Genomic DNA, 25,580 nt, shown 5'->3' with positions numbered 1-25,580 from the left:
AGAAGAAGACGTTAGACGTTGTCAGTGTCTGACTGGCAACGAGCTAGGTTAGATTATTTGATTATGTACGTAATGAGCGTGTAAAGTTACGGACAAGCTACGTGAAAATCGGGACAAAGTGCGTGAAAAAGTACGGATGTTAAGATACAAGGAGAAGAGAGAAGCGAATATTACATAAAAACTAAATCAAACAAAGAAGAAGAGAAATAGTGATACGGGAAAATAATGATGAGACCGTAGTTCTCTCTCTGGTTATGATATGCTACGATAAAAGTATGTCGATGTAATAAAAGGGTATAATAGAAAAATGTCGAACCAATCTACCAACATACAATTGGTTACGAAAAATCTTTTGACAAACAGGTGAAGATGGAAGATGAGGCTGACCTCAGGGAGCAACTCTTTCACAATACTGTGCGAGAAAATATCGTGAGTACAAATTAAACCATTAATCGTCATTAAAACATACTTCCTATATTCTATTGATTCTAAGGGCTACCCTTAAAAGTATCGCGAAACTCGATGTTCGATGGGTGCGTTTTAATGCACAAATTCATATGACAAAAAAAACCGTAAAAATGTTTAAATATCAAACATCATTTGGATTTTATTTGGATAATTGTTCGATATACGCGTATATTTAATTAGATTAATTTTTATTTTCTATATTTATATTATTCGTATCTTCTTTTCCTTCTCTTTACATAGTTTACTTCTTGTTTTTTTTTCTTTCAATACGAAAATAGTAAGCATTCCCGTTTCGAACGGGATACGTGATTAAAGAAAAAGAAGAAGAGGGGGAGACTTTTTCTTTCTACCGCTTCTTTTAATGACTTTTCCTTTTGCCCCCTTTTCTTTTTTTCCTTATCTAAAGTATACCCTGAACTAACGATTTTCTTTCTTCGTTCAACGACGACGACAACGACGAAGCAAGATATTAACTCTAGTATATTTATTGTCTATAAGAAGTAACCACGGGGTGGGGGAGAATAAGGAACTCACCAATCTTCATTCATAATGATTTCGTTAGAGTCGCAAAATCTGATATTAATGATGAACGTTAAAATTCCTTCACCGTAAAGCTTTCTACTTCCGTTCAAATAAACCTAAAAAAAAACGAATTGTTGGGATTATCATTTAAACAAAATATTAAATAAAGTAAAGTTTTTTTAATTGTGACGACAAAACTTATCGTAAAAACAAACAATTTCATATCAGTTACGAATTATTATACTACCGTTGATGATTATCCTTGTGTTAAATTGCATAAACTTTTCCTGTGTTCCTCGAATGTAGGTAGATTCCATGTATGAATGATTGAGCACGTATTATATAGCGTTTGATAACACGTTTCAATGTAAGATATTAAAGTGCACACGATAAAACGATTGTGAATTGTTAAGCATTGGGGTTACACAAAAAAAGTTACGTGTCGATTAATATTTTTGAAAGTGTAAAAAAGGATTTTGACTCCAACGTCGGCGGGAATTTTTCCCGGCAAAACTCTCCCCTACATTCCCACCCAATGAAATTTAGTCCCACCCAATAGAAAATTAGATTTGAATATATATATATATATATATATATATATATATATATATATATATATATATATATATATATATATATATATATATATATATATATAAAACGATATAATTCGATTTTTTGTTTGGAAATTATGCGACACGATTTTTGCACATATTTTGTTCTCTTTATTTGTAATTTTTTTCTTCTATTTATTTCAATCGTTAGTATTACTTTTTTTCGATTTCTAATCATTCAACATAAAATTCGTATCGTAAGATAATCTAAATGATAACATAAGACACAGACAATTCTTTTTGTCAATATCAATTTTTGATTATTCATCGATTAACGAACAATCTGATTTAAAATAATGGCTAATATTCATTAATCAAAATGAAATGACTAATTGGTGAATTTATCACCATTCATCAAATGTAATTTTTTACTTTTGTCTTTTTGCCTATCATGAATCAATAATTAGGTAAAGTAAAAAAATCTAGACCTGAGTTTAATTCTATTAGTTCCAAAGTATAAAATTAACGGTACTTTTTTTTTATATAGGAAATAAACTCCGTTACCGTTAAAATTTAAAAGACCTCAGGTATAGTAAAAAACTAATTTATTTTTTAAGTTTACACATGCATCGATTATCTCCATAATAACTTTAAGCACTAAAATGTTTTTTCTTTTTCCTGTTTTTACTCATTAGCCAATTTGCACGGTATACTTTTCTAGAAATAATTTAATTTACAATTTTTTTCGATTAATGAAACAGATTATTTTACGATTTACTTTTTAATTTACTTATTGTTTCTTATTAAATTTGCAATCATGGCGTTTAAGTTTGACGAATTAAAAATGTCTCCGTTCCGGAGTCCTCTGGCGGTAAAATTTTAAAATTTGTTTTCGAGATTGATTCTTACATTTTTGTAAACGAAAAATAAAACGAAATATATTAATTAAATGGTCAAGATAAAAATCGAACGAAACTAGTGTAATTATCACATAATTAAAAATAATTAATATTTACATATAATTATTATATGTAAATATATACATCTCGTATTATATATAATAAATAAAAAAAAAAGAAAAATTAATGATGAATGAAGGACACATATTAAAAAAAATTAATTATGATTATCTTGTCAACGTTATGGTGCTGTTTTATCGCAATAAGTTTCTCAAGAAATACATAATGTTGTTGACCAGTAGCCATTTCTTTCTTCGAGCCTTCGACCGGTTTTTCTTTCCACATTTTTAACGTAGATTAACAGACCCCCTAAGCCTCTATCTACTTGCTACATTAAAGTTAGCAAATTACGGAAATGATAATAAAAAGAAAAAAGAAAAAGAAAGAAAGAAATCACAAAATGCAATTCCATAAACGTCCAATTCTCCACCAAACCCTTCTTCTGTCGTGTATTTTAAATGTTCTGATCTAAAAGATGATCGATCATTGGTGTGTTTTCTCTTCTCTTAATAAATTCGCAGAAATATTAATCAAATGTAGAAGAACTGACACGAATATCAAGAGTAGAGTCTCATAAAAGAGTAGAAGTAATCATTGGTTTTTCGTTTGATTATCCAAACCAATGAGAAACACCGTTATTCTCTTTCTTTACTTACCTCTCCTGATATTTCTTTTTGCCACGTGAAACGCGGAAATTTCTTATGTGCTAATTTTTGATAGATGTGTATATATATATATACACATAGTGTATAAGTGTAACTTTCTACAAAGTATATACATATCTTTCTATGTTTAATTTTGTATTTTTTTTATTAATGTCGTATTTTTTATTTACTTCCTCCCAGGTGTACGTGTACGTCAGTCAACATAGTTTTAAACGCCACGTCAGGTATCGGTGGTTGACAATATATCTATACGTTTATGTTACTACGTTGGTCATCGTCGTTTCGTAATGTACAAATTAACTAAATTATATTTTTGTAGTTACAATTTTTAATATTTAATATAATACAATTTTATATATATTAAAAATAATTAGGAAATTATAAAAGGATTATATTATCATATATATATATTAAATATTAAATATTAAATATTTAATTGTAACATTTCTATCCATGTTTGTTTTATTTATTATTTGTTTTTCTTTATTTCCTTCAGTTATGCAACACGATTAAATTTAACCAACGATACCTGAGCTTTTCCTCTCTCTTTCTCTAACTTTATAGGGATGCGGTTTAAAAAACAAGTTAACGTGAGATTTAAAAAAAAAAGTAAAAGCAATTTATAAATATACATTATAACATTATGTTTATAGAAATCAAGATGTTTGTTGTCATTGATCCTTCTTACAGAATAGATATTTTTAATACAATCTCTTTTTCTTTTTCTTTTCCTTTTTTTTTTAACATCCAAGTCTGTTTATGCCACTCTCATGGTCTTATACGCATTGGCACCGAAACAAGAGGAGAAAAAGGAAAAAAAAAGAAGAAGAAGAGAATACTACCAGCAAATATATATTTTACATTTAACGTTTCAAGTTTCTATTTAGTTTTTAACTACTCTTTTACTAGTAGTTCGATAAAATGATTTAATCAGAGTCATTAATTTACTAGTATTTTCTATCAAAGCTTCTCTAGTAAATTTATTTAGTATATCAAGGTTATAATTTTTTCGTATATAATATTTCATGAGGTTATCTCGAGACGAGCAATGATATAGCTATTTTTTTTTATATTTTTAACGATTACATTGTACGTTCAGTAATTTATACAAAAAATTTTGTTTAACAGTAATTATCTTTTAAATATTATTTTCAATAGTATACTTAAAATAACAATTATTTGTTTCTGTTGATTATTTTAACTGTTTGTCAATATTTTCGCATTGATAGATAGTCGTATGACGATGGATATTCTATGTCAGGGTTTTTTTCTCTTCTTTTTTCTTTTATTTTTAAAGTATCGTACGTAATCCTCATATATAGATTCGTTAAGTTAGCATTAAAAGTTGCATAATTAAATGCGAGGGTCGTTTAAATTTAAAATACAGTATGTTCAGCAAATAATTATTTATCCGAATAAATGTTGTGTATATATATATGTATATATATATATATGATTTACTAGTATTTGTATTTTACAAATTTATCACTTTTTATCTCCATTTCATAGTCGCAAAAATATTTGCTTACCCCCACCCGCAGAAGAGGTTGGGTAAAAAACTGAGTCAACCAGGGAGTAAAGTTCGAGGAATCCCGTGTTTTACACGAATGAATATTTTACTATTTTGTTATAGAATTATTATTATTATTATTTTTTTATTTATTATTTATTATCTGTTAATATTCTCCTTTAGTGGGAGGGGGGATGATGTTGAATACTTTTTTAAATTTAAATTAAATATTAGAAAGTGTTCAAAGTCAAAGATAACATTATAAATTCGTCATTTAAATTGGTTATCAATAAAACTAATCGAGAAACAATGTCAAGAAATAAAGAGAGAAAAAAATAGATGAAAATAATCGGGCTTCATACAAAGCGACACGGATTCGCGTTTTTGTTCTAACACTCGACACGCCATTATTATTATCCTCTATGTTAATTTTAAATTATGCTACTACTACTACTACTACTACTATTACTACTACTACTGTTGTGTGAGACGAGACGAAACGAAACTCGAATGAGACCCGTTTAGTTTCTTTATCGAGAAGAACACACATACGCTAAATACTTTTCTTCGCATCTTAATTTATATTTGCACATGTAATATTGGATGTTTTTTTATGTTACGTATGTGTATGGGTGTATAGTTTATGTGTACATAATTTCTGTATATTTTGAAAGTTACCTGTTGTATTATTTCTGCACATATTTTGAATAAAAATGTTTATTCGTATTAGGGAATTAAATGTATTTTAATGTGAGATCAGAAAAATGCGAGCTTTGAAATAAAAATATATTTCGTGTAATAATTGCGTATTCACTTATGTTAGGTAAATAATATCAACTATCGTGCATAAAAGTAGCCTTTGGCACGACACGATGAAAAGATGATTTGAATTTCGGCGTACATTTAATCGGGGCAACGTTCGCGATGAAAATAAGTATACTTTATTTCAGCTGAAGTATCTAAAAGTGGTTTAACATAAATTCTACGCGTTTAAGATATATATAACGGAATAAGTAAATATAATAAAATAATTATCTGCTATATCTGTGTCATAGTTAAGTTTTTTTTATATTTATTTATTTACTTATTTCTTCTTAAAGCTGGCTCTTCTGTAAGCATTACAAATAAACCGTTTAAATCTTTTTATAGGTGTTACGTTTCAAATTGAAAAATCTAATGGCTATTACAAAATTTTAATTGACTTTAGATAAATAATTAATATTTATAAGAGAATTTATTTTTGTCTATAGAAAAAAGTGCGATTAATTTTTTTTTTTTCAATTTATCAATGCCTCTTTAAGAACGATCCTTTTCACGTGTTCCAACTTAATTTTGTTGGTAATAATTCCTATTAGAATTTAATTATTATATTGTCACGTGCGTACTTGACCTACATATTTACTACTTACAAACAGCTTAATATTTTATAGACTATATCAGATGAGTCACGCGAACTTTTACTACTAGAAACTAGAAGAAAAGTTTTGAAGAATATAACATTTAGGAGCTTCTTCTTTTTTTTTTCTTTTTTTTTTTAACTTCTGTTAGCGATAGCTTTGATCTGAATCGTACATCTCAACAATTGTTTTGTACATTCTAATTTTTTTTTGTGTTGCAAGAACATACTTTTGACATAAAAAAAAAAAATTAAAAAGATTGATAACTCCAGTCAATTTTGCAGAAAGAAAAAAAGAAAGTACACTTGTTGTATTCTCGTGATTTCATTTCACTCATTGTTGTCAATCTAAACGGATTTTTATCTTATCATTGAAGCTTTATCAAAAATTCTCCGTAATATTGCTTAATTTTTAATAACAATTTGATCAATTAAAATAATTAACGATTATCATAGATAAAAAATCCTCAAGTTTTTATGCTCTAAATTCTATCTATCTATAAAACTGTATATATCAAACTGTATTTGTATTATTATTATTATTAAGTAATTATCATAATAAGTAAGTAAAAACAACAATTATTCTAAAGAGTTCGATTAATTTCGTTTGCGTAATCATCTGATTATTATTTACGACATAACTAACCGGTTAATCCTTTACGTATGTAAATATGACGTTTATTTTGAAAGTGGCTTATCTCCATTTTCCAAAAAAATCGAGTTAGCTATATTTTTACATGATTTTTTCATTCTGAAGCACAATTTATTACTAATATATTAAAAATTATCAAAATTTTGTAACACGAAAATTTGTTGATTAATGAAGCGATGAAAAAGTTTATTTTGAAATGCTTAACTCCAATTGTCAATTATTATTTTCCGATTATCCTTAATTACTCATAATGATAGAGATTTTGGCGTGGTAGAAATGTTATTAAACAAAAATTATTTACCGTTTATCCCCCAAAGATTATTATATTATCAGAAAGTGCCGGAAAAGTAATAACTTTATTGTAAATGAGATGAAGCAAGAAGATTTTTGTATGAACAAAATTATTAGAAAAAGCAATTTTTAAAAGGGTACAGAATTCTAACGAAGAATCGATAAATTGGCTAAAAATATGTTTAAATGCGTTTTGTCAGAAATTAACGGTATCAAATTTTCTATAAGACATCGATGAATGAGAATGAAAATTTGAAAATCCTGAATTTATTAACACGTCTGGGTAGACCAAAAAATTTCGACAATATTATATTGACACCACTGTATGAAAATATTAGACAAATTACAGCAGCAAAATTCAAGGACATAATGAACCTACTACGACATATACCACCAGAATATCATGATTTCTTCAAATCCCTTTCACACACGTAAAATATAAATGAGCTTTAAATTGTTTTGTAATTGATGTAGTTAAATAATCGTTTGAATCGCATAAATTATGTTTTTGAAGTGTTTTAAAGATATGTAAAATAAATTGAGTATTGTTTTTTTCAATTTGAAGCATCTTAAATTATGTTGATTGGAGTTAAGTCCCTTCGAAATTTTATAACAAATCAAATTGTTGATTTTGACAGTGTCCTAACTCCATTCGTGGTTAGAAAACGCATATTATTCACTTAATAATTGCCACTATTTTTATTGGAACTATAAATTTAACACTCTTAGATACACTTAAGCAATATGACTGTTAGTATCCTGTACGTACATTTTTAATTGCATTAAAACGCAAACCCTTCAATATCTCGATTCGAACATAAATGGAGTTAGGCCACTTTCAAAATAAACTGCTCATATATGTTTAAGCATCATTGCACACAGGTATTATATATTTTAAATCGATTCACGTATCCTTATCTAATAACTTTTAAATATAAGCAGTTTTTAAAATTACATTTAGATAAAGATAACAAAAATAAGCTTGTAAAATTTCACGTTTACATCGTGTATTGTAACCTTATTTTTGAATATATTACTGGTATATCTTGTACGATATAAATTTATATGATGGATAACGATTAATAGTCATTTTATTTGCATTTTTATTGTTTTGAAATAATTAGATTATAATTAAATTGCATTATTATTTATTTTGAAATAACTAAATTATAACTAGATTGCATTAATATTTGTTTTGAAATATAACTAGATATATGAATTTAAATATATGAATCTATATGAGGACGTATAGATAGAGTATGAAATTAAAATTTAAAGATTATATAGAAAATTACCTTTTTTTATACACATATAGAAGATAAAACATATAAATAATTTCCCCCACTCAACACGAACATTAACACTCTCGTGTTGATTAAACACTAATTCGTTACAATTCATTCATGAATATGACCAAATCACATCAAATCAAATCGAATGAATCGATTATAAAGTAATAGTATGCAATTAAGCGTAATTATAATATAATGCAAGAGCAACGAAATAAAAAAAAACAATGCAATATGTGATAAATAAGATCACGATCCACAAAATGATATAAATAGAATATCATGTGTATGCAGTATATATATGCATTATAACTATTACACAATGTGTTTGATGATGTACATTGTTAAGCAACATTTTTTTTCTCTCGATTCTTTTTATAACATTTTTCTTATTGTTTTTTCTTTTTTCCCTTTTTCTTTATACAGATATTCCTCCTTTTGTTCCTTCTACTATGCATTTCAAGTTACGCACTTATTGCAAGATTTCGTCGAAGGGATCGAGAAGATTATTTCTCAGTTGACGAAGATGAAGCCACCGTTTATAGGATCAGCCTTTTGTTGTGTACAGTCGCCTTGGCAGTTTCTATCGGGGCGACTTTGTTATTACCCGTGTCTATCGCAAGCAACGAGGTTCTCATATTGTATCCCAATAGCTACTACGTTAAGTGGCTCAACAGTTCTCTCATACAAGGTACAATTTTGTTTGATAAATATTTTGTTTTATATATAATTAATTAATATATATAATATAAGTACATATTGAAATATTATCATTTTATTTTGTAGGACTTTGGAATCATGTTTTCCTATTTTCCAATCTATCTCTCTTCGTGTTTCTACCATTCGCATATTTATTCACGGAATCGGAAGGGTTCTATTATAAAAAAGTAAATCTTGATTTAAGGAAAATATATTATTTATTTAATATATATATATATATATAAAATATTGTTGTTGTTTTAATTAATGAAATTTGGCATTGCAGGGTGTTATGGCCAGAGTATACGAAACCGTAACAGTCTTGTGTTTATTGGGAACACTTGTACTTGGCATGGCTTATGTTTTGTCTGCTCTTATCGATTATCAAAAATCTAGTCTCCATACATCCTTAAGTAAGTTCATTTAAAAATGTCGGAATTAAATATAATAGAATAACTAGTAATTTTATTTAAATGTATATAATTACAATTTCAGATATATGGAGTTATTATTTACCCTTCCTCTATTCTTGCGTCTCTTTCGTTGGTGTAATGTTATTGTTAAGTAAGTATTATTAAATAAGTAAAACTATATAATTTTATGAAGGAGGAAAAAATAATATAAATAAAATAATCATATTCGTTTTTCCCCTAGTATGTACCCCGATTGGATTTGTACGACTATTCGGCGTTGTGGGCTCGTTTCTAGTAAAACCTCAGTTCCTAAAAAATCTAGACGAAGAGTTCTTTGCATATAGATTAGAAGAGGATTGCATTAAAAGAAGGTTAATAAGAATTATGTATCTACTTTTATTTTTTTCCCCATTCTCTTTATGTATCAAATCTTTAATTTTTTCTTTTTTCTCGATGTAGGCTCCAACATGCAAAAGCAACGGGAAAATCGTATGTTTCCCCAGTACCAATGTCTCTACCAAATTGTAATGCAACGGTCGAAGACGACGAACTTCTTAATTTGAGTCCTGGCTTAATGTGCCTGAGAAATGGCGCTCTTCAACGTGGACTGACACAGAGATTAGAAGATGTTCAAAGAAAAAGAAAAATCTTAGATGAACAGAGGCGTACTTGGTGGGTACGAAGAACACTATTTTATCCTTTGGCAATGCTCGCTCTACTTATTCTATCCACTGCCACGGCCTTATTAGCGGTTCAAAATACCTTGGAACTACTTATCGGTATTAAAGCTCTACCATTGAGTACGAGGGTTTGTATCGAGATTTTCTTATATATTTTTTAATTGAAAATTATTTGAAAAGTTATAGTTAACGATAATTTTAAATTGCATAGCAATTCACATTGGGTATTAGTTCATTGTCAAAACTCGGACCCATTGGAGCTATTGTTGAAGTCTCAGTGATACTTTATTTAGCTGCGACAAGTGCGATTGGACTTTATTCGCTTCCAGGAGTTAGACGGGTACAACCACGGCTTTGTTCCACTCCACTCACCCATCTCATCGCCAATTGCGTTCTATTACTTGTACTCAGTTCAGCGTTACCACTGCTCTCCCGAATATTAGGTAAACAATTAATATATGGACTTATCGATTTTGTTCAATACACGTTTGAGACTCTTATACCCCACGTATAGTCCGTCATTTTAAATTCTTCAATTAAATGTTGATAATATAGTCTACGTCATTAAATCAAATATCTTATTATTTCAGGAATGACGAACTTTGATCTGCTGGGTGACTTTGGTCGTATAGAATGGCTTGGCAACTTTAAACTCGTATTATTGTACAATTTAATTTTTGCTACAGCGGCTATCAGTTGTTTAGTTACGAAATTTACGGCAACGGTGAGAAAAGAAATTTATGCAAGATTGAGGAGTAGTTTCGTAGGTATATTTAAAGGAGAAGGAAAGAAGAATTCATCGGCGATGTTTTCTACTAAAGAAGAATAGACTGATATATATATATATCATAAGGAATTAATAACATAAATGTATATTTCTTATTTATTGCTTACCTAGAAGAAGAAGAAGAAGAAGAAGAAGAAGAAGAAGAAGGAGAAAAGCAATGAAATATACCCCTTATGATATAACGATACAGGAAAATTTTCTCTTGATTTGTATAAGAATTGCATAACAAGATCATGCAACTTCAAGAATTTTTAAAAATATTTGCACTCGATCGCAATTAAAATGTTAGATTTTTAACAACGTGTCTTTCACCTAGCACTGTTTATTTATTATTTCGAAATTTCTATATTAGACCAAAAAAGGCAAGAAAGTGAGAAGTTTATTAAAATAAATAAAATAATTTTGATGTTGTCGGAGTATAGTGCTAGCGATTTAATTATATAATTATTATCACAATTGTTATTTATTCGAAGTATAATAATACATCTATCTTACGAGTGTTTTAATGAATAAAAAAAATAAATATATGGAAGATAGTCACGATGACGACGAGCTAATAGTATTGCGTTAAAGATAAAACTTGGAAGTATCGAATTAATGTTTAAATTTTCGTGTATTGCATATGTTACATAATAACGTACTTTAGATTTTTTTTAAATAATTATAATTTTGTTCTTATATCAATTCGGTCGTTGATAGAAATTTTTTCTTTTGTTAGTAGTATGAAATTTTTAAAAAAATTATTTTTTAATTTGTACCTTTTCTCGCGTAATACAAAATTTGTTGGAAATTTAGCTCGTTTAAAGTTTATTAATACGCGTATAAAAATCATGCGTATCAATTGATTTTTTGTATAATTATTTATTTCTTATTATGAATTTCATAAAGAAAAAGAAAAAAGAAACAAGACAAAATGTCATTTTAGTAATTTTTGTTTATCGTGAAATTGCCTTGTTACGAATCAAATAAATATGCAATGGAAATGAATAAATTAATAAGACAACAAATTACAAGGAGAATGAGGAAGAGGAAGAGGAAGAGGAAGAGGAAAAGGAGGAGAAGTAAGAAAAGGAGGATGTTGTAAAAGTAAATGATATGTCTCGAACGATTAATTTCGTTGTCCTTCGAATTTAATAATAATTATAATTATAAATATAAATATAAATGAATAAAATGCATTTTTATATGCATGTATAGACAGACTGCAACGCAATGCTTTAGAGTCAATGGACAGGAGGTAAATAAATATTATTATTTATCCTGTTTATAATAAGCGCGATTGATATATATATATATATATCCAAATAGAATCAACTGAGTAATATTTAAGAGAATGGCAAATCTTTAAGTAAATATGTATTTTTACACGTGAAAAAGCTTTAGAGATCTTCTGTATCCATGACTGTAGCATCTGTATTAGCGCTAGGTAAGTTTTTTAGATTTTTTGCAGCAATATTATGTGATAATACATCTCGTCAAGAAGACAATACAATATTAAGACGTGCACTGGCACTAACATACTCATATTTTTTATATATTACGTATATAAGATATAGTTTCTCAGGATATATAAAAAGTGTACTGATTTTTACACTTTAGTTATTATACATTCTTCTAATGTGATGTCATAATATTCTTGCTTTTTTCTTTTTTTTCTCCTTTTCTTTTCTTACAACAAAAAATTACTTCGTCTGAACTGAAACAGCGTTTTATTGGTATTTTATTGACACGAAAGTATTTTATTATATTTTTCTTGAAAACGATGTCGTTCATGTGCATGAACGCGATGTTATAAATTATATACATATACATAAAGAAAGTTTACGCTGATAAAAAAAAAAAGAAAAAAGCTGTAACATATTTGTATCTAGTAAATTTGTAGGAGCCACATCTCTATCGTATAATAAGTAATGTAACATTTTTTTATAATGTGGGGTACGAAATTTTTTATAAATGTCATCATAAAATACTTTATCCTCCTATTTTATGTGTATCATAGTAGTTAAAAAGAAAAGTATGTAAATAATGTTATTTATTATTGTGTACGTATAATTGCACATATAATTTTATGAAAACAAACGAAACGCGGTTAAAATTTTTTCAAAATTCCTTCAAATTTATAGACAACGTTACATGTGGAAACGCATATGACTGTTATTTGTTAAATAAATTGAAAGATTAAATTCAAATTATATATTAAATTAAAATTATCAGTTGGACGATGAAAAATGAATGTAAATTTTTGAAAATTTAATTGCTTATTATTAATCTTTACAAGATTTTAATCCATAAGAATGTAACAAATTAATACAATGTGTTGAGTTGACACCTTTTCGCAATATTTTGTAATGGCCAGCTTGCGATAAATCTATTACTGTAGAGCCTTTTCTTTTTGATAAATTGAGTCCTTTATTATAATCCGCTTGGTGGTAAAATATTCCTCCTAATTTTGGCCATAACTCGGTAAATTCTTCTGGATGCACGCTACTTAATTTATTGCTTTCATTAGCACTGGTAAGCGCCAATGGTCCAATTATTTTAGCAACAGATCTGACAAATTTATAATCAGGTACTCTGATACCAACGTTATTGATTTCAGGATTTAGAGATGGATTCAATGCTTCTGTTCGTTTCAATACAATGGTATATGGTCCTGGCAATAAATTTTCTAACAATCTGGGTGGTAATTCATCTACAATTCCCCATTTATGAATTTCATTAACATTATCAATACAAATAGCCAATGGCTTATGTTCATCTCTTTTTTTAATTTCATATAACTTCTTTATAGCTGTATCATTTTCTATGCTACCAGCAAATCCATAAATTGTATCAGTTGGAATAGCAATAATTTCTCCTTTCTTTAACAATTCTACTGCTGTTGCAACACTTCTATTACCTCCAACGTACCAATGTTTCTCTTCCGGATCCAACATTTCTAATTGTTTCACAGCTGCATTTAAAAATACTTTCATAGGACCCATATGTTTTGGATTCATAATTGTTCTCCTCTGACTCATGTTCAAATACAACTATCACAAATCAAAGGGAAATCCCAATCAATCTGATGATACGAATAAAAAATAAAATTATAGAATACCTTTACTCGCGCCACTTGTGACAACATTTTGGATTACAACAACGATAGAAGGTTGTCATAGGCTCATCAGCTGATCTCGTTTGGATTTGCATGAAAAATGCACGTGGATGTGAACACTTTGGACAACGTTCATCTGTAGAGTCAACGTTTTTCCATGCTGCACTTCCTCCTATTACGTCGTCCACTTGTTTCAATTTTGGATAAGTGCGATAACTAACTTTACGATTTATGTTGAAAACATAAGGACATGTTTTACATGAAAATCTCAATGAAGTATGCTCTTCAATGTAAAGTACATTACCGCATGAGGAACAAAAAAGAAGCATAGCTACTTAAGCCTTTAATGTGTATTCTTGAAATACATGTATTTCTGAAATGAAAAGAATAATAATAAATAAGATTCATTAATAAAGCAATTATATATTAATGTTTCATCAGAAAGTAAAATTAAATTCTAACCTTACATATAGAAATCTTACACACGTTAACGTGCAAGGTAATTTTGTAAAAACACTTATATTAGATGAAAATAATTATTCAATACTTAACAAGTAATTACAAAAAGAAATGTTTATTTGTTTGTACTTATTTTAAAATAAATACAAAAAATGCCGGAGATATCATAATAAACTTGTAACTAGTTTACTGACTTCTAAGCGCTGCCGACAGTGATCCCAGAGACTTTAGTTCGTTTGATGGACACAGGGGCGCAAAATTATCGTACGCGGCAGAAAATTATCGTACGCCCCGGGAAAATTTGAAATCCGACAAATCTCGGACAGAATTTTGAAAAAGTCGAAAAAAATGTCCAAGTTCCAAGTTTTTCAAGTTGATGACCTTTTTTTTTTTTTACCCATCAAGTTCCCAAACCCTATCATGAAAACGATAAAAACGATCGTTCGCCGGGAGATCGCGGTGGTAGTGATGGTGGGAGTGATGGTGGGAGTGGTAGGAGGAGTGGTGGGAGTGGTGGTGGGAGTGAGGGTTGGGGTGGGGGTGCACCTTTGGAAAATTTGTCATCAAGTTTTCGAAATTCCAAATGGATCGTACGCCACGATTTTGGATCGTACGGGACCTGAAATTATCGTACGAATGGGATCGCTGGCTGCCGAATAAATGCAGCAGGAAAAAAATTATCCCAGGAAATGCATAACTACTCCCTCTACCGCTCTCTCTCTGTTCACTAGTGTCGGTCGAACGATTGTTGCGCCATATAATTTCCTGTAAATACAGTGATCTCATTCGTACGATAATTATCGTACGCGTCACATAATTTGAAGCCTTGTACGATCCAAAATTCAGCTTGTACGATAATTTTCGATTTTACGGTAATTATCACTGTCCAATTTGGAATTTCGAAAACTTGATGACCTTTTTTTTTTGTTACTCATCAAATTTTGCCAACGGGGTAAGTAAGAACGGTAAAGGGGTTCAACTTGTGATTTTGATTCGATATCTCGAGAAGCTTGAAAAAGAAAGAACCACCACTGTACGATCTCTGTACGATCTCTGTACGATCTGGTCTTTCTCCCTGCCGTACGCCGTATTTACGATAGCTTTTGATTTACGATTCTTTTTTGAACTTGAAGACTAAAAAAGGTCATCAACTTTGAAAAAAGTTGGAACTTGGACAATTTTTCCAGATTTTGAAAATCTAATCCGAAAAATTCAACAAATTCAAAATTTTTCCTGTGCGTACGATAATTTTCCGGTGTGTACGATAATTTTACGCCCCTGTGTCGATCAGACGAACTAAAATCTCTGGGATCACTGTGTAAACATAACCAACATACTTGTTGCAAGTTTTTGGATTCAAATGCACGTGTATTACACAAACGTAGTGTGTGTTACGTTATCATTAAATTAGTTGAGAATAATAAATGAATTGTATGCAATATTAAAAAAAATGGGCTTAACGAAGAATCAAGAAACTCATAGACCGGGGGTTTTTAAGCAAACTAATAAAGCACATAAAACAGGAAGACACCGAAGTAAAGGAGTCATCAATAATGAGGTTAAAGGTATGATTAAGGTGAGGTAAAATAATATTTATTTGAAAATATAATTGAACATTTTATTATTTGTACGCAGGCAAGCAAAGCGTAAAAGTAATATCCAAACAAATTCATAAGAATTTAAACAAAGATGATAGAAGACATCAGTCTTTGCAATTAAGAAAGAAAAAAATGGAAGAAATTTTAGAACAGAAGCGAAATCTTGGTAGAGGATCCAACTCTGCACCTGTTCTCATATGCATAATACCATTGCAAGAAGATTTGGATTTAGAAAATATTGTTCACAAATTGAAAAATGCAGATGATACTATAAACTCTTATATAAGTCCCTGTGGTATTGTTCATATAAAGTAATTTATTATATGTTTAATATATATTATAGATGGTTCTAAAAGTTTTTTGTTATATATATCTATGATTAAATAATGGTAATATAATTATTATTTATATTTTATAGCATACCTAGAATGAAACAACGTTTCTCAATAATCGTTCCTCCTATTGGTAACGTTTTCGGAACGCTGGATGCAGCTAAGGTCGCAAATACTGTGCTATTTGTTACTTCTGCTACTAATACGGTAGATGGGACCGTAAGAGAAGAAATTATAGATGATTGGGGCAATGAAATATTAAAATCTTGTTTATTACAAGGTTTGCCTACTTCTATCGTTGCTGCTACCAATGTAGACAAACTCCCTTTCAAGGTACATATACAAATAGTTTCTCTATAAGCTATTCTTATATCATTTTTATGACTATTTAATATATTAGAATTATCTAATGTATTTTATTTTATATCATAGAAACGTCAAGATTATAAACAACGTGTAGCACAGAGTATTTCAAAGTGTCTACCAGAAGAAAAAGTATTCTTCTTGGATACCCCTACTGATTCATTAAATGTTTTACGGCGGGTATCTACACAAAAACAAAGAACCGTAACTTACAGAACAAAAAGACCATACTTATTAGCTGATGAATTAAAATATGTTTCTACTGAGGTACATATAGAAAATGTATTCTCTAATGTGATTGTATAATCAAGTATTAATCAATAGTGTTTGATAAAAAGTTTTTTTTTATTTCAGAATTCGGATAATCAAGGAACTCTACTAGTCACAGGTTATTTACAAGGTTCACCAATATCTGTGAATGGTTTAATACATATCCCTGGTTTTAATGATTTTCAAATGTTACAAATTGATCTCATTGATAATCCATATGTGATCGAGAAGAATAAACCGCGGAAACAATCTGGATCCGATGAAATTGATATGAAGAATAATGAATTTTTAATTTCTCAAACACTAGGTCATGCAGATCCCGAAAAACAGGTGAGTTGCTGTTTGATACATGCATTTTCGTTTAAATTTTATTAAAACGTAGAGGATTTATATATATAATTGTGTTTAGGAATCTCTTGAAAGTGAAAATATACCAGATTTAATGGATGCAGAACAAACTTGGCCAACCGAGGAAGAATTAGCTCAGGCTGAGGCTGCTCGGAAAAAAAGATTGTTAAAGTGGTACCGAAAGGAACCTCTGCGTACCAAGCAGCTTGGATTCCTGATGAGGATGCTGGTGTGTACATGTTATATAATTTAACAATAATATATATTGTCTGACGTGATATTTCTAATTTATTTATAAATTATTACTTTATTGTAGAAGATTTGAGCGAATACTCTGAGAACGAATCCGAAGATAAAATGTCCGTGGACGGTGCAAATTCTCATGCAGATAGCGAAGCTGACATGGCATCCGACGATGAAGAATATGAAACTATAACGATATCGGAGGCAGCACCTGATGAATGTAAATACGATCAGGATATCGACATGGCAGAAGAAAAGGAAGCTATGGAGAAAATAAATCGTAAGTTTGAAATGCGTATATAAATATTTAAATTACTAATTGTACAATATTATAATATTTTATAACATTTTCATATAAACAGGAGCAAAGTTGGACGCCCAATTTCCCGACGAAGTAGACACACCTCAGAATATGTTGGCTAAAGTTAGATTCCAAAAGTATCGTGGACTTGAATCATTTCGTACAAGTCCTTGGGATCCCAAGGAAAATTTACCACAGGAATATGCACGAATATTTCAATTTGAAAATTTTGATCGAACGCGTAAACGAATATTTAAAGAGAGTCAGGATATGGATACAGCTTTGGTAAGTAGAACAAATAGATAAACTCTTTTATAATTATTTTTGTGTATTAAATAAAATAAAAATAATAATAATAATATTATTATATACAGCCTGGTTGGTACATTAGACTTCATGTTGCCAATGTTCCTAGGGATATTTTTACTGAACTTAATATATTAGACAAACGACCAATAATCGTCTTTGGATTACTTCCAAATGAACAAAAAATGTCTCTTATAAATATTGTATTAAAACACGCTAATATCTATCAACAAGCTATAAAGTCTAAGGAAAGATTAGTGTTCCAATGCGGGTTCCGAAGATTTTCGGCTTGTCCAATATTCAGCCAACATACAAACGGATCTAAACACAAGGTACATTATTAAATAAAATTATATTTAAAGCCAGTAACCATAATAATTCATAGATATTAAATAATTTATTAAATCCTATTCTAGTATGAGAGATTTTTCCGTCCAGAAATGGTTGTAGTCGCGAGCATGTATGCACCAATTATCTTCCCGCCGTGCCCAGTTTTATGCTACATTGAACAAAAAAATGGTAGTTTAGTAAGTAAAAATATTTTTGTAATAATAACTAAATTTGACTCATACATTTATAGTGTAATTGTCACTTAATACACTATACATGGTATTTAACATATTAACGGAAACATTATTCTCTCTTTTTTTAAGGATTTAGTTGCTAGTGGAAGTGTTCTATCTGCCAATCCAGACAGAATTGTCGTAAAAAGGGTGGTTCTCAGCGGGCATCCCTTTAAAGTACACAAACATTCTGCTATAGTGAGATTTATGTTTTTCAATCGAGAAGATATCAATTGGTTTAAACCCGTGCAACTTAGGACAAAATACGGACGCAGAGGACACATTAAAGAGCCATTAGGTATAATACAAATCTCAATTATTATAGCTGTACAATTTAAGGAAGATACAGAAGTGAACTAAATTAATTAAAATCTTTTAATGGGGATATTTACAGGTACGCACGGTCATATGAAATGTTTCTTTAACGGACAATTGAAATCTCAGGACACCGTATTGATGAATCTTTATAAACGGGTATTTCCCAAATGGACTTATGAACCATTATTTCTGACTCAACTATCAAATAAAGATGATAGTATGATGATAGATTAATAATGAAAATCTAATTTAAATGTAAATAATTATAACTTAAATTTATGTTGATTTAATAACTAAATAGCTTAAAGTAATGTGATTTATTTCGATTTTATTGAAAAATATTAACTCATTTATTATATAATATTAGTTAAACAGATGTGTTGGTTCTTCTTCTTTTACGAGTCCTAACAGGTTGTAGGCTTCGTATACGAAGATAACTCAACCGACGTTCTCTCTCATGTTCCTCCATGGTAATTTTGTTTAATAGAAGAGGGCCAGATATCATCATAATAATCGCACCTAGTGGTGCTAAAAATATTATAGCTACGATTGAAATTCTAACTACGTCGAGAGCTAGTTCGATGTGTTCTGGATCTTCTTCTGTTGTTCGTTGATAAGCCATTGGTGCCAATGCTGCCTACAAAATTTGTAATGAATTTTTTCAATTATTTTTTCCTAATTTTTAGAATATAACAGTAATTATAACATTAAATTAAATGAAACAATTTGAAAAAATTGATTTTTTTGTATTATCGACAATTAATATTCAAAAATAAATCATTAAATAAATGTTTACAATTATAATAGCAATTATTTTTAAGACCATTAAGAATAGATTAAATAAATATCAACCTGAAGAGTACCCTTAGGTATCCAAGCAAGAGCGATAAAAAGTTTTTCCTTCCAAGAAAAGTGAGTCTTGATCGTTGATAAAATAGCGGTGATGCAACGTGTCTAAATAAAGTAATTTTCCAAGATTAATGAATGATTACGTCGTAATTAATTATATCTACAAAGAAAAGCTTACTATTAGACCGATGAGTATACAAGTACAATAAAGACCAAATCTTGATAAAGACCAATCCTTAATATCAATATCGGCTCCGATAACACCGACCAAAACAGGCTGCATAAAGTGCCAAAGGAAATATGTTGCTTTTCTAAGCGGTGTTGTCTGTTGCATGTAATGTTTTTTTTGTTTCCTTCTATTTAAATTTCTTTTTGCCTCATTTTTTTTTACATTAATAAATGTACGATAAAAAAAGCTTACGTTATAAGATACTGTTAGTATTCTCCATCCCGTGATAGCAACAAATGACATTATTATAATAGCAATGTACGGTCCACCAGAAACTGGAAGTTTCGATGTCGATGCGGTACACATTAAAGCAGCTATTACCAAGTTTGATAATCTGTACCATGTTGCATATTTCTAAATTTTTTACATATAAAATGTTACATTAAAATCAATTCGATTTTGTTATTAAACAAAATTACGTATCATTTTTTTTAACATTGATCTAAATATAACAATTATTTAATAAAACAATTCGAATCTAAGTATTATATTTTAGAAATAATAAAAATCATTGTACGTGATTACGATGAGGGAAGAAAGCCAAGAAAGTACCAAGAAGGAGTCCTGTTAAAACACCTAGGATAATATCTCGAAGACCATTTGGTATATACGACCACCATTTTGTTAGACGTTTTTCTGTAACAAATTATTCTCTTTTATTTTACGAACTAATATATTAGTTAAATTATTAGAAAATTATCAGATGAATTTGCGCTGTATATAATACACAAACAAAGAAAACAGAACTTTTTGTAAGTTGAGTAAGTAATATTATAATGTATTCGTTTACCACCAAAAACGGAGGCATAGAAAACAGAAAAAAGTGAGAGAATGTGTACATCATCGATGGAACTAGCTGCACTTATTAAAGAAGCCATTCCTTTATCTTCACCAAAGCCACGTTCAGCAAGTGCTAGCATACAATTGACAGTGACAACAGGTGACATACAGGCAACAATTGCACTAGATAATCAAAATAATAATTTTTTTATTTTAATATCATTTCTCGATTATTTTTTATAGCATTTTATTAACAGGTTTGAGAAATCGGCACAAAAAAAATTGCGCGTTTTAATTACCCAGTCATAAAAGCCCAATTCCAAGGATAATCAAGGATATATTTGGCACAAATAGCGAGAACGAGCATCTCGATGGTACAGGGTAGGATTGCAAGGACCATTACGAAAAGGGGGTGTCGACGAATCGGCGTGGTGGTCAATTGAAGACCAGCACGAATCATGATAAAGGTCAAACAAAAAGTTCGTATTTTCGCGATCGTCCTGACGCCAAATTCCTGTCTAATGTTGTAGAAATTGGTGTTTCTCACGATTATACCGGCTAGTAGCATACCAAAAACGGGTGGAAGGTTGGCATAAGGAATATAAGCAAGGGTCCATCCAAGTAAGTAAGAAAAAACAACAATAACGAAGAGACCGAAGTATTTGCCTTTAGGTAACATTGTTTCACCGAGAAGGAAGAATAAAGTAATCCAAGTCATCAATATCATCGCTGTAATGCTTGTCAACCAGAACAAATTAGCCCAAGTTATTTCCAATGTGTCAAAACATTTTGAAATAGAATCGGTTACAACGATTTCGCGCAAAATTGGATTGCAAAATGTCGCTCGAGAACAACACGTATTGTCGTCTTCATCTCCTTCTTCTTCTTCTTCTTCTTCTTCTTCTTCTTCTTCTTCTTCCTCGTATTCGTTTTCCTGGTTATGGTCCTCCTCGGATTCTAATGAACGTACATTTTTATTGCGTACTTCTTTTAAATTCATCTTTACGAATCAGAGCTACATCACCTGTTTGATATTTTGATATTTTAACGATTTGTTGTTCATCGATATATGAGGATTTGGAAAAGAAATAGGAAGCTTTTGATAAATAATTGAATAATATTTTACAACGGTTACGTATTTTTCATCGAAAGGGAATGTAAGATTGTACTTAGAATAGAATTCTTATTTCAAGCTAATCGATTCCCAGTTTTAAAATTAGTTTCTTTTTAATAAGAGGGATGAAAGGGATGAACTCCTTATAGAGTTTGTATAGTAATTTCAATGAAAGGATAGGCAAACACACGAACACACACCTACATACACAAAAGTTTATCGTGTCGCTTCTCGATAGATACAATATATTTGATTACTTATTTACTGTCAGTTTAAATTTCGACCTCTGCCATTTATTTAATCGTAAGAAGAAAAACGGAAGAATTCAAAATTCGATATAAAAATATCAAATGTCGATAAAAAATTACACTTTTGATAAAATCGATATGTATAATTGAACGTGTAATTAAAACAGTTCTCTAATTTATCGACCGTACCGATATTTATCGATGAGATTGTTATCACGGTAGCTCTTAACGATTATTATTTTAATTAAAAAAAAAAATTACTTTCTTTTTTTTTATCGTCAATTATATCTTTTTGATCAACATTCTCGTTTGCTTTTGATGCGTACACATATATATATATATGTATTTGTTCGTAAGAGAATAATTTTTTAAAATAATTATTTTAAAAGTAATATAAATTAAAGAAAAAGAAAAAAAAAGAAATGTAGAGAGACTAGAGGTTGGAGATGGGGGTGAGAGAGGAGGCTATCATTCATCATGGCAATCCATTCGGTTGGCGTAAACTTGTTTATTTTTTTCTTTTTTTTCTTTTTTTTTTCTTTCTTCGTAGACGTCTGTAGATTGCTATTAGCACTCACCCCCTAAGGATTCTAAGAGAGACTTTTGCGCCCTCTTGCGGATCATTTACCCCAGCCAACATCCCCCACCGAGCGGGGTTAGGTTCGCGCGAGTGAGGAATATTCAGTTTGCGAACGGTGCTCGTCACGATCGTGCTGAATTTCTTTATTTCGAGTGCAACAAATAAAATTTTTGTTCTTTTTCTCTCAAAAATCCATGTTTTACGTAAAAACGGGCGAGCACACACACGTACGCACACACGCATAGTTTTTTTTGGTCATTTTTACGTTCTTTTTATTATCATTTTTATTTTTTTTTCTTTCTCCCTCGTTCCAAGTAATACGACGACTGATGTGAAACATTTAATATCTTTTTCTTCTACTACCCCTTTTTCTCTCTCTCTTTTTTTTTTAATTTTCTCAGACGCTCTCGATTATCCTTGGATATGTTCTGCTCCTGTTTTTTAACGTGGACGAGGTCAGTAAGCTTCTTCTTTTGTAATGCATCTTTCATATAATCATTTTCTTTATGATTGTTTTTTTTTTCATTTAAATGTCTTTTATGCAGGTGTGGCATTTAATTTTCTTTTTATATGTATTTCTTTTCTTATTTTTTATGCAATAATTTCTTTTTTTTATCGTTCCTTTGTATTTAAACGTTTTTTAATTTCTTTTTTCTTTTCTCTATTGTGCAACTACCCGCGTTATGCAGGTGGTATTTTTTGACAAATAAACGCACGCTTCTTTTTATATATTTGTCTTCTTCTTTTTTGTTTTTATTTCTCCTGTTGCACCTACCTGTATTATACTGATGATCTTTTTTTTATTATTATAGTGTGTTCGACATTAATCCGTTCACCTTTTATGGTTTCGATTATTGATCCTTAGAACTCTGAGGAGAACTTGGAAAAGCAATCTAGTATTTGGTTGGTATTTTTTTATCTTTTTTTTTCATTTACAACATGTCCTCTCATATTTTTGAGGTTAAATGATTCTATTTTTATTCTAGGAATATGCGTATACATATTTTAATTATTTTTATCATTGATAATATTTTTATATATACATGTATGTATGTATATATTTTAATGTTCCAATGAATGTTATACATTTCTTGCAAGTTATTTAATAATTACCATGCATTCTCCTTTTTTATATTTAAATAATGTTTACCCTAATTGTATACATGTATATAATTATATTGGACTAATATAATGAAATATTCTCTTATAATTATTTCTTCGACAGAGTTAAGAAATTATTTGCTATATAAAGTTTAAATCATTTGTTATATTTAATTTTAGTTAATAATCGACGCGTTTAACTATATGAAAAATATGAATTCGTTAATTTCAAATATTCTTTAAAAAATAGTACACGCGCGCGTGATATTTTTTATATATATGAGCTAAATTATTTTCATTTTTATCATTGTTCGTTCTAGAAATTGATATATAAAAATATTTAAAAATCTTCGTTATTTAAATATATAAAAAAATATCACGTTTTAACATTACAATCAAAAGCAAAAAATTTAAAGTTATTCATTTAAAATGAAAAATAACGAGCACAGATATTTAAAAAAAGTCTTAAATTAAATCGCGTAAGAATACTTAAAAAAAAAAACAACAAACAAAAAGAAATCGACAAAGTTAAAAGAAAATTCGTCTAAAGAAGAAAAAAAGCTCTAGCGAGATTTTAAACAAAAAGAAACAAAAAAAGGAAAGAAAAGAAATGCAAATAAGTTAGGGGTAGGAGATGGGGAAGGGTTACGATCGGAAAGACATTATTTTTTCTTACTTTGATAAAATTGAGGAAGAGCATCAGTCATTTTCTTGATTATCAATAAAATGCAATTGACAAAAATAAAAAGGGTCTTTGAACTTTAACATACGATTTGGGCAATCGAGACGCGACGGTTATTGAATTAGTCTCTCTCACAAGTCCAGAATCATTAGTAGTAAAATAGCACCATTCGAAAATGAATATCTATTTTGGTTGTTGAAACGAAGTACTTTGGCTTAGCGATAGGAGGGAAGGGGGATGGTTGGACGTCAAGTGGATTTAAGGTTATTGAACTTGTTCATTGATCCCTCTTGAAGCAGCAGTAGCAGTAGCAGCACATCCACCAACCAACCAACCGGTGGTGCATATCCACCAACCAACCAACCGGTGGTGCATATCCACCAACCAACCCAACCGGTGGTGATGCAACCAACCACCGGTAGGCAGGCAGGCAGGTAGGCAGGTGGGGAATCCTTTAATTCGCGTGCTGCTTCTTCTATTTTTTTTCCAACTGAGAGATCCTTGTCTTTTAACATTTTCCGATTTTTTTCTCTTCTTTTTTTTCCTTTTTTTATTACACTTTACCAAGAAGAGATCCTCGATATGATTCCGCTAATGGGTGAAAAAGATAAAAGCTGATAATGATTTAGAGATGTTTATATTCGATTTAAAAAAAAAAAAGGAAGAAGAGAAAAAAATAGCAAACGTACTAACAAACACACAACGTACTACAAACGTTCTAATCACATTTTTTTTCTAGCGATTTGTGAAATTATTTATTCACTGAGGATATATATCTTTTCTTTTTTTCATGTTTTAATCGGATTTTCCCTTTTGCTCTGTCAGAAGTTATAATATTTTTTTTTAAAGAGGGAAGGGATTTGAAATTATTTATGATTTTACAATTTTTGTCTGTCACTTTATCATGGGGTCGG

General features: G+C 29.7%; 6 protein-coding genes across 9 annotated transcripts in view; 3 read left to right on the top strand and 3 right to left on the bottom strand.

The window, feature by feature from the left end:
* The first annotated feature begins 10 nt into the window (after positions 1-10).
* lili (LMBR1-like protein lilipod) lies at positions 11-12,969 on the top strand. The gene is made up of 10 exons (XM_015321446.2): positions 11-273; positions 364-429; positions 8,733-8,997; positions 9,093-9,193; positions 9,292-9,418; positions 9,501-9,569; positions 9,660-9,789; positions 9,878-10,226; positions 10,310-10,541; positions 10,689-12,969. Exons 2-10 carry the CDS (start codon positions 370-372, stop codon positions 10,925-10,927), a joined length of 1,572 nt encoding a protein of 523 aa, XP_015176932.1. The 5' UTR covers positions 11-273; positions 364-369; the 3' UTR covers positions 10,928-12,969.
* Positions 12,970-13,124: 155 nt separating this feature from the next.
* Positions 13,125-14,126, bottom strand: Tcs1 (Threonyl-carbamoyl synthesis 1). The gene is made up of 2 exons (XM_089177886.1): positions 13,986-14,126; positions 13,125-13,917 (listed from the first exon to the last, which is right to left on the bottom strand). The coding sequence occupies exons 1-2, from the start codon at positions 14,010-14,012 to the stop codon at positions 13,150-13,152; spliced, it is 795 nt and encodes a 264-aa protein (XP_089034012.1). The 5' UTR covers positions 14,013-14,126; the 3' UTR covers positions 13,125-13,149.
* On the bottom strand, positions 13,988-14,673 carry Polr3K (RNA polymerase III subunit K). Of its 2 annotated transcripts, none has more exons than XM_015321449.2 (2): positions 14,450-14,673; positions 13,988-14,355 (listed from the first exon to the last, which is right to left on the bottom strand). In XM_015321449.2, exon 2 carries the CDS (start codon positions 14,309-14,311, stop codon positions 13,988-13,990), a length of 324 nt encoding a protein of 107 aa, XP_015176935.1. In that variant the 5' UTR covers positions 14,312-14,355; positions 14,450-14,673. The 2 variants fall into 2 exon arrangements, with proteins under 2 accessions (XP_015176935.1, XP_015176934.1); XM_015321448.2 differs by having other exon boundaries at positions 14,445-14,672.
* Positions 14,674-14,961: 288 nt separating this feature from the next.
* Tsr1 (Tsr1 ribosome assembly factor) lies at positions 14,962-19,459 on the top strand. The gene is given in 13 exon segments (XM_089177866.1): positions 14,962-16,006; positions 16,077-16,350; positions 16,458-16,704; positions 16,804-17,001; positions 17,089-17,334; positions 17,414-17,506; positions 17,509-17,581; positions 17,669-17,875; positions 17,958-18,181; positions 18,271-18,534; positions 18,619-18,729; positions 18,856-19,063; positions 19,160-19,459. Coding segments are annotated over 13 exon segments (2,418 nt in total). The 5' UTR covers positions 14,962-15,891; the 3' UTR covers positions 19,318-19,459.
* The window catches only part of LOC107066474 (sodium/hydrogen exchanger 9B1), a 39,887-nt gene continuing 33,757 nt past the window's right edge, over positions 19,451-25,580 (bottom strand). The window contains exons 1-7 of one of the 2 annotated variants that reach the window (XM_015321125.2): positions 21,241-22,222; positions 20,952-21,124; positions 20,679-20,797; positions 20,354-20,515; positions 20,111-20,257; positions 19,936-20,037; positions 19,451-19,720 (exon numbers count right to left, since the gene is read on the bottom strand). In XM_015321125.2, coding sequence (XP_015176611.2) covers positions 19,451-19,720; positions 19,936-20,037; positions 20,111-20,257; positions 20,354-20,515; positions 20,679-20,797; positions 20,952-21,124; positions 21,241-21,941 — 1,674 coding nt within the window. In that variant the 5' untranslated portion in view covers positions 21,942-22,222. Of the gene's footprint in view, positions 20,798-20,951; positions 21,125-21,240; positions 22,223-25,580 lie in introns of those variants that run through there. The other variant, XR_016178387.1, reaches the window with a different exon arrangement.
* LOC107066598 (uncharacterized) overlaps positions 22,978-25,580 on the top strand; it is a 141,914-nt gene continuing 139,311 nt past the window's right edge. For both annotated transcript variants that reach the window (XM_089177860.1, XM_089177858.1), the window contains exon 1: positions 22,978-23,338. The gene's annotated coding sequence lies outside the window, so the exon portion shown is untranslated. The remainder of the gene's footprint in view (positions 23,339-25,580) is intronic.

The sequence above is a fragment of the Polistes dominula genome, unplaced genomic scaffold (genome assembly GCF_049000335.1).
Source record: "Polistes dominula isolate Pdom_NZ unplaced genomic scaffold, Pdom_raw_medaka contig_24, whole genome shotgun sequence".
Lineage (NCBI taxonomy): Eukaryota > Metazoa > Arthropoda > Insecta > Hymenoptera > Vespidae > Polistes > Polistes dominula.
This window is presented reverse-complemented; position numbering and strand designations above follow the sequence as displayed.

Coding starts and splice junctions, on each gene's coding strand:
- lili (XM_015321446.2), top strand. CDS start 370: ATGGAAGATGAGGCTGACCTCAGGGAGCAACTCTTTCACAATACTGTG. Junction 430..8,732: donor ATACTGTGCGAGAAAATATC/GTGAGTACAAAT, acceptor TTCTTTATACAG/ATATTCCTCCTTTTGTTCCT. Junction 10,227..10,309: donor CTCTACCATTGAGTACGAGG/GTTTGTATCGAG, acceptor TAAATTGCATAG/CAATTCACATTGGGTATTAG.
- Tcs1 (XM_089177886.1), bottom strand. CDS start 14,012: ATGTTGTCACAAGTGGCGCGAGTAAAG. Junction 13,918..13,985: donor CACAAGTGGCGCGAGTAAAG/GTATTCTATAAT, acceptor GATTTGTGATAG/TTGTATTTGAACATGAGTCA.
- Polr3K (XM_015321449.2), bottom strand. CDS start 14,311: ATGCTTCTTTTTTGTTCCTCATGCGGTAATGTACTTTACATTGAAGAG.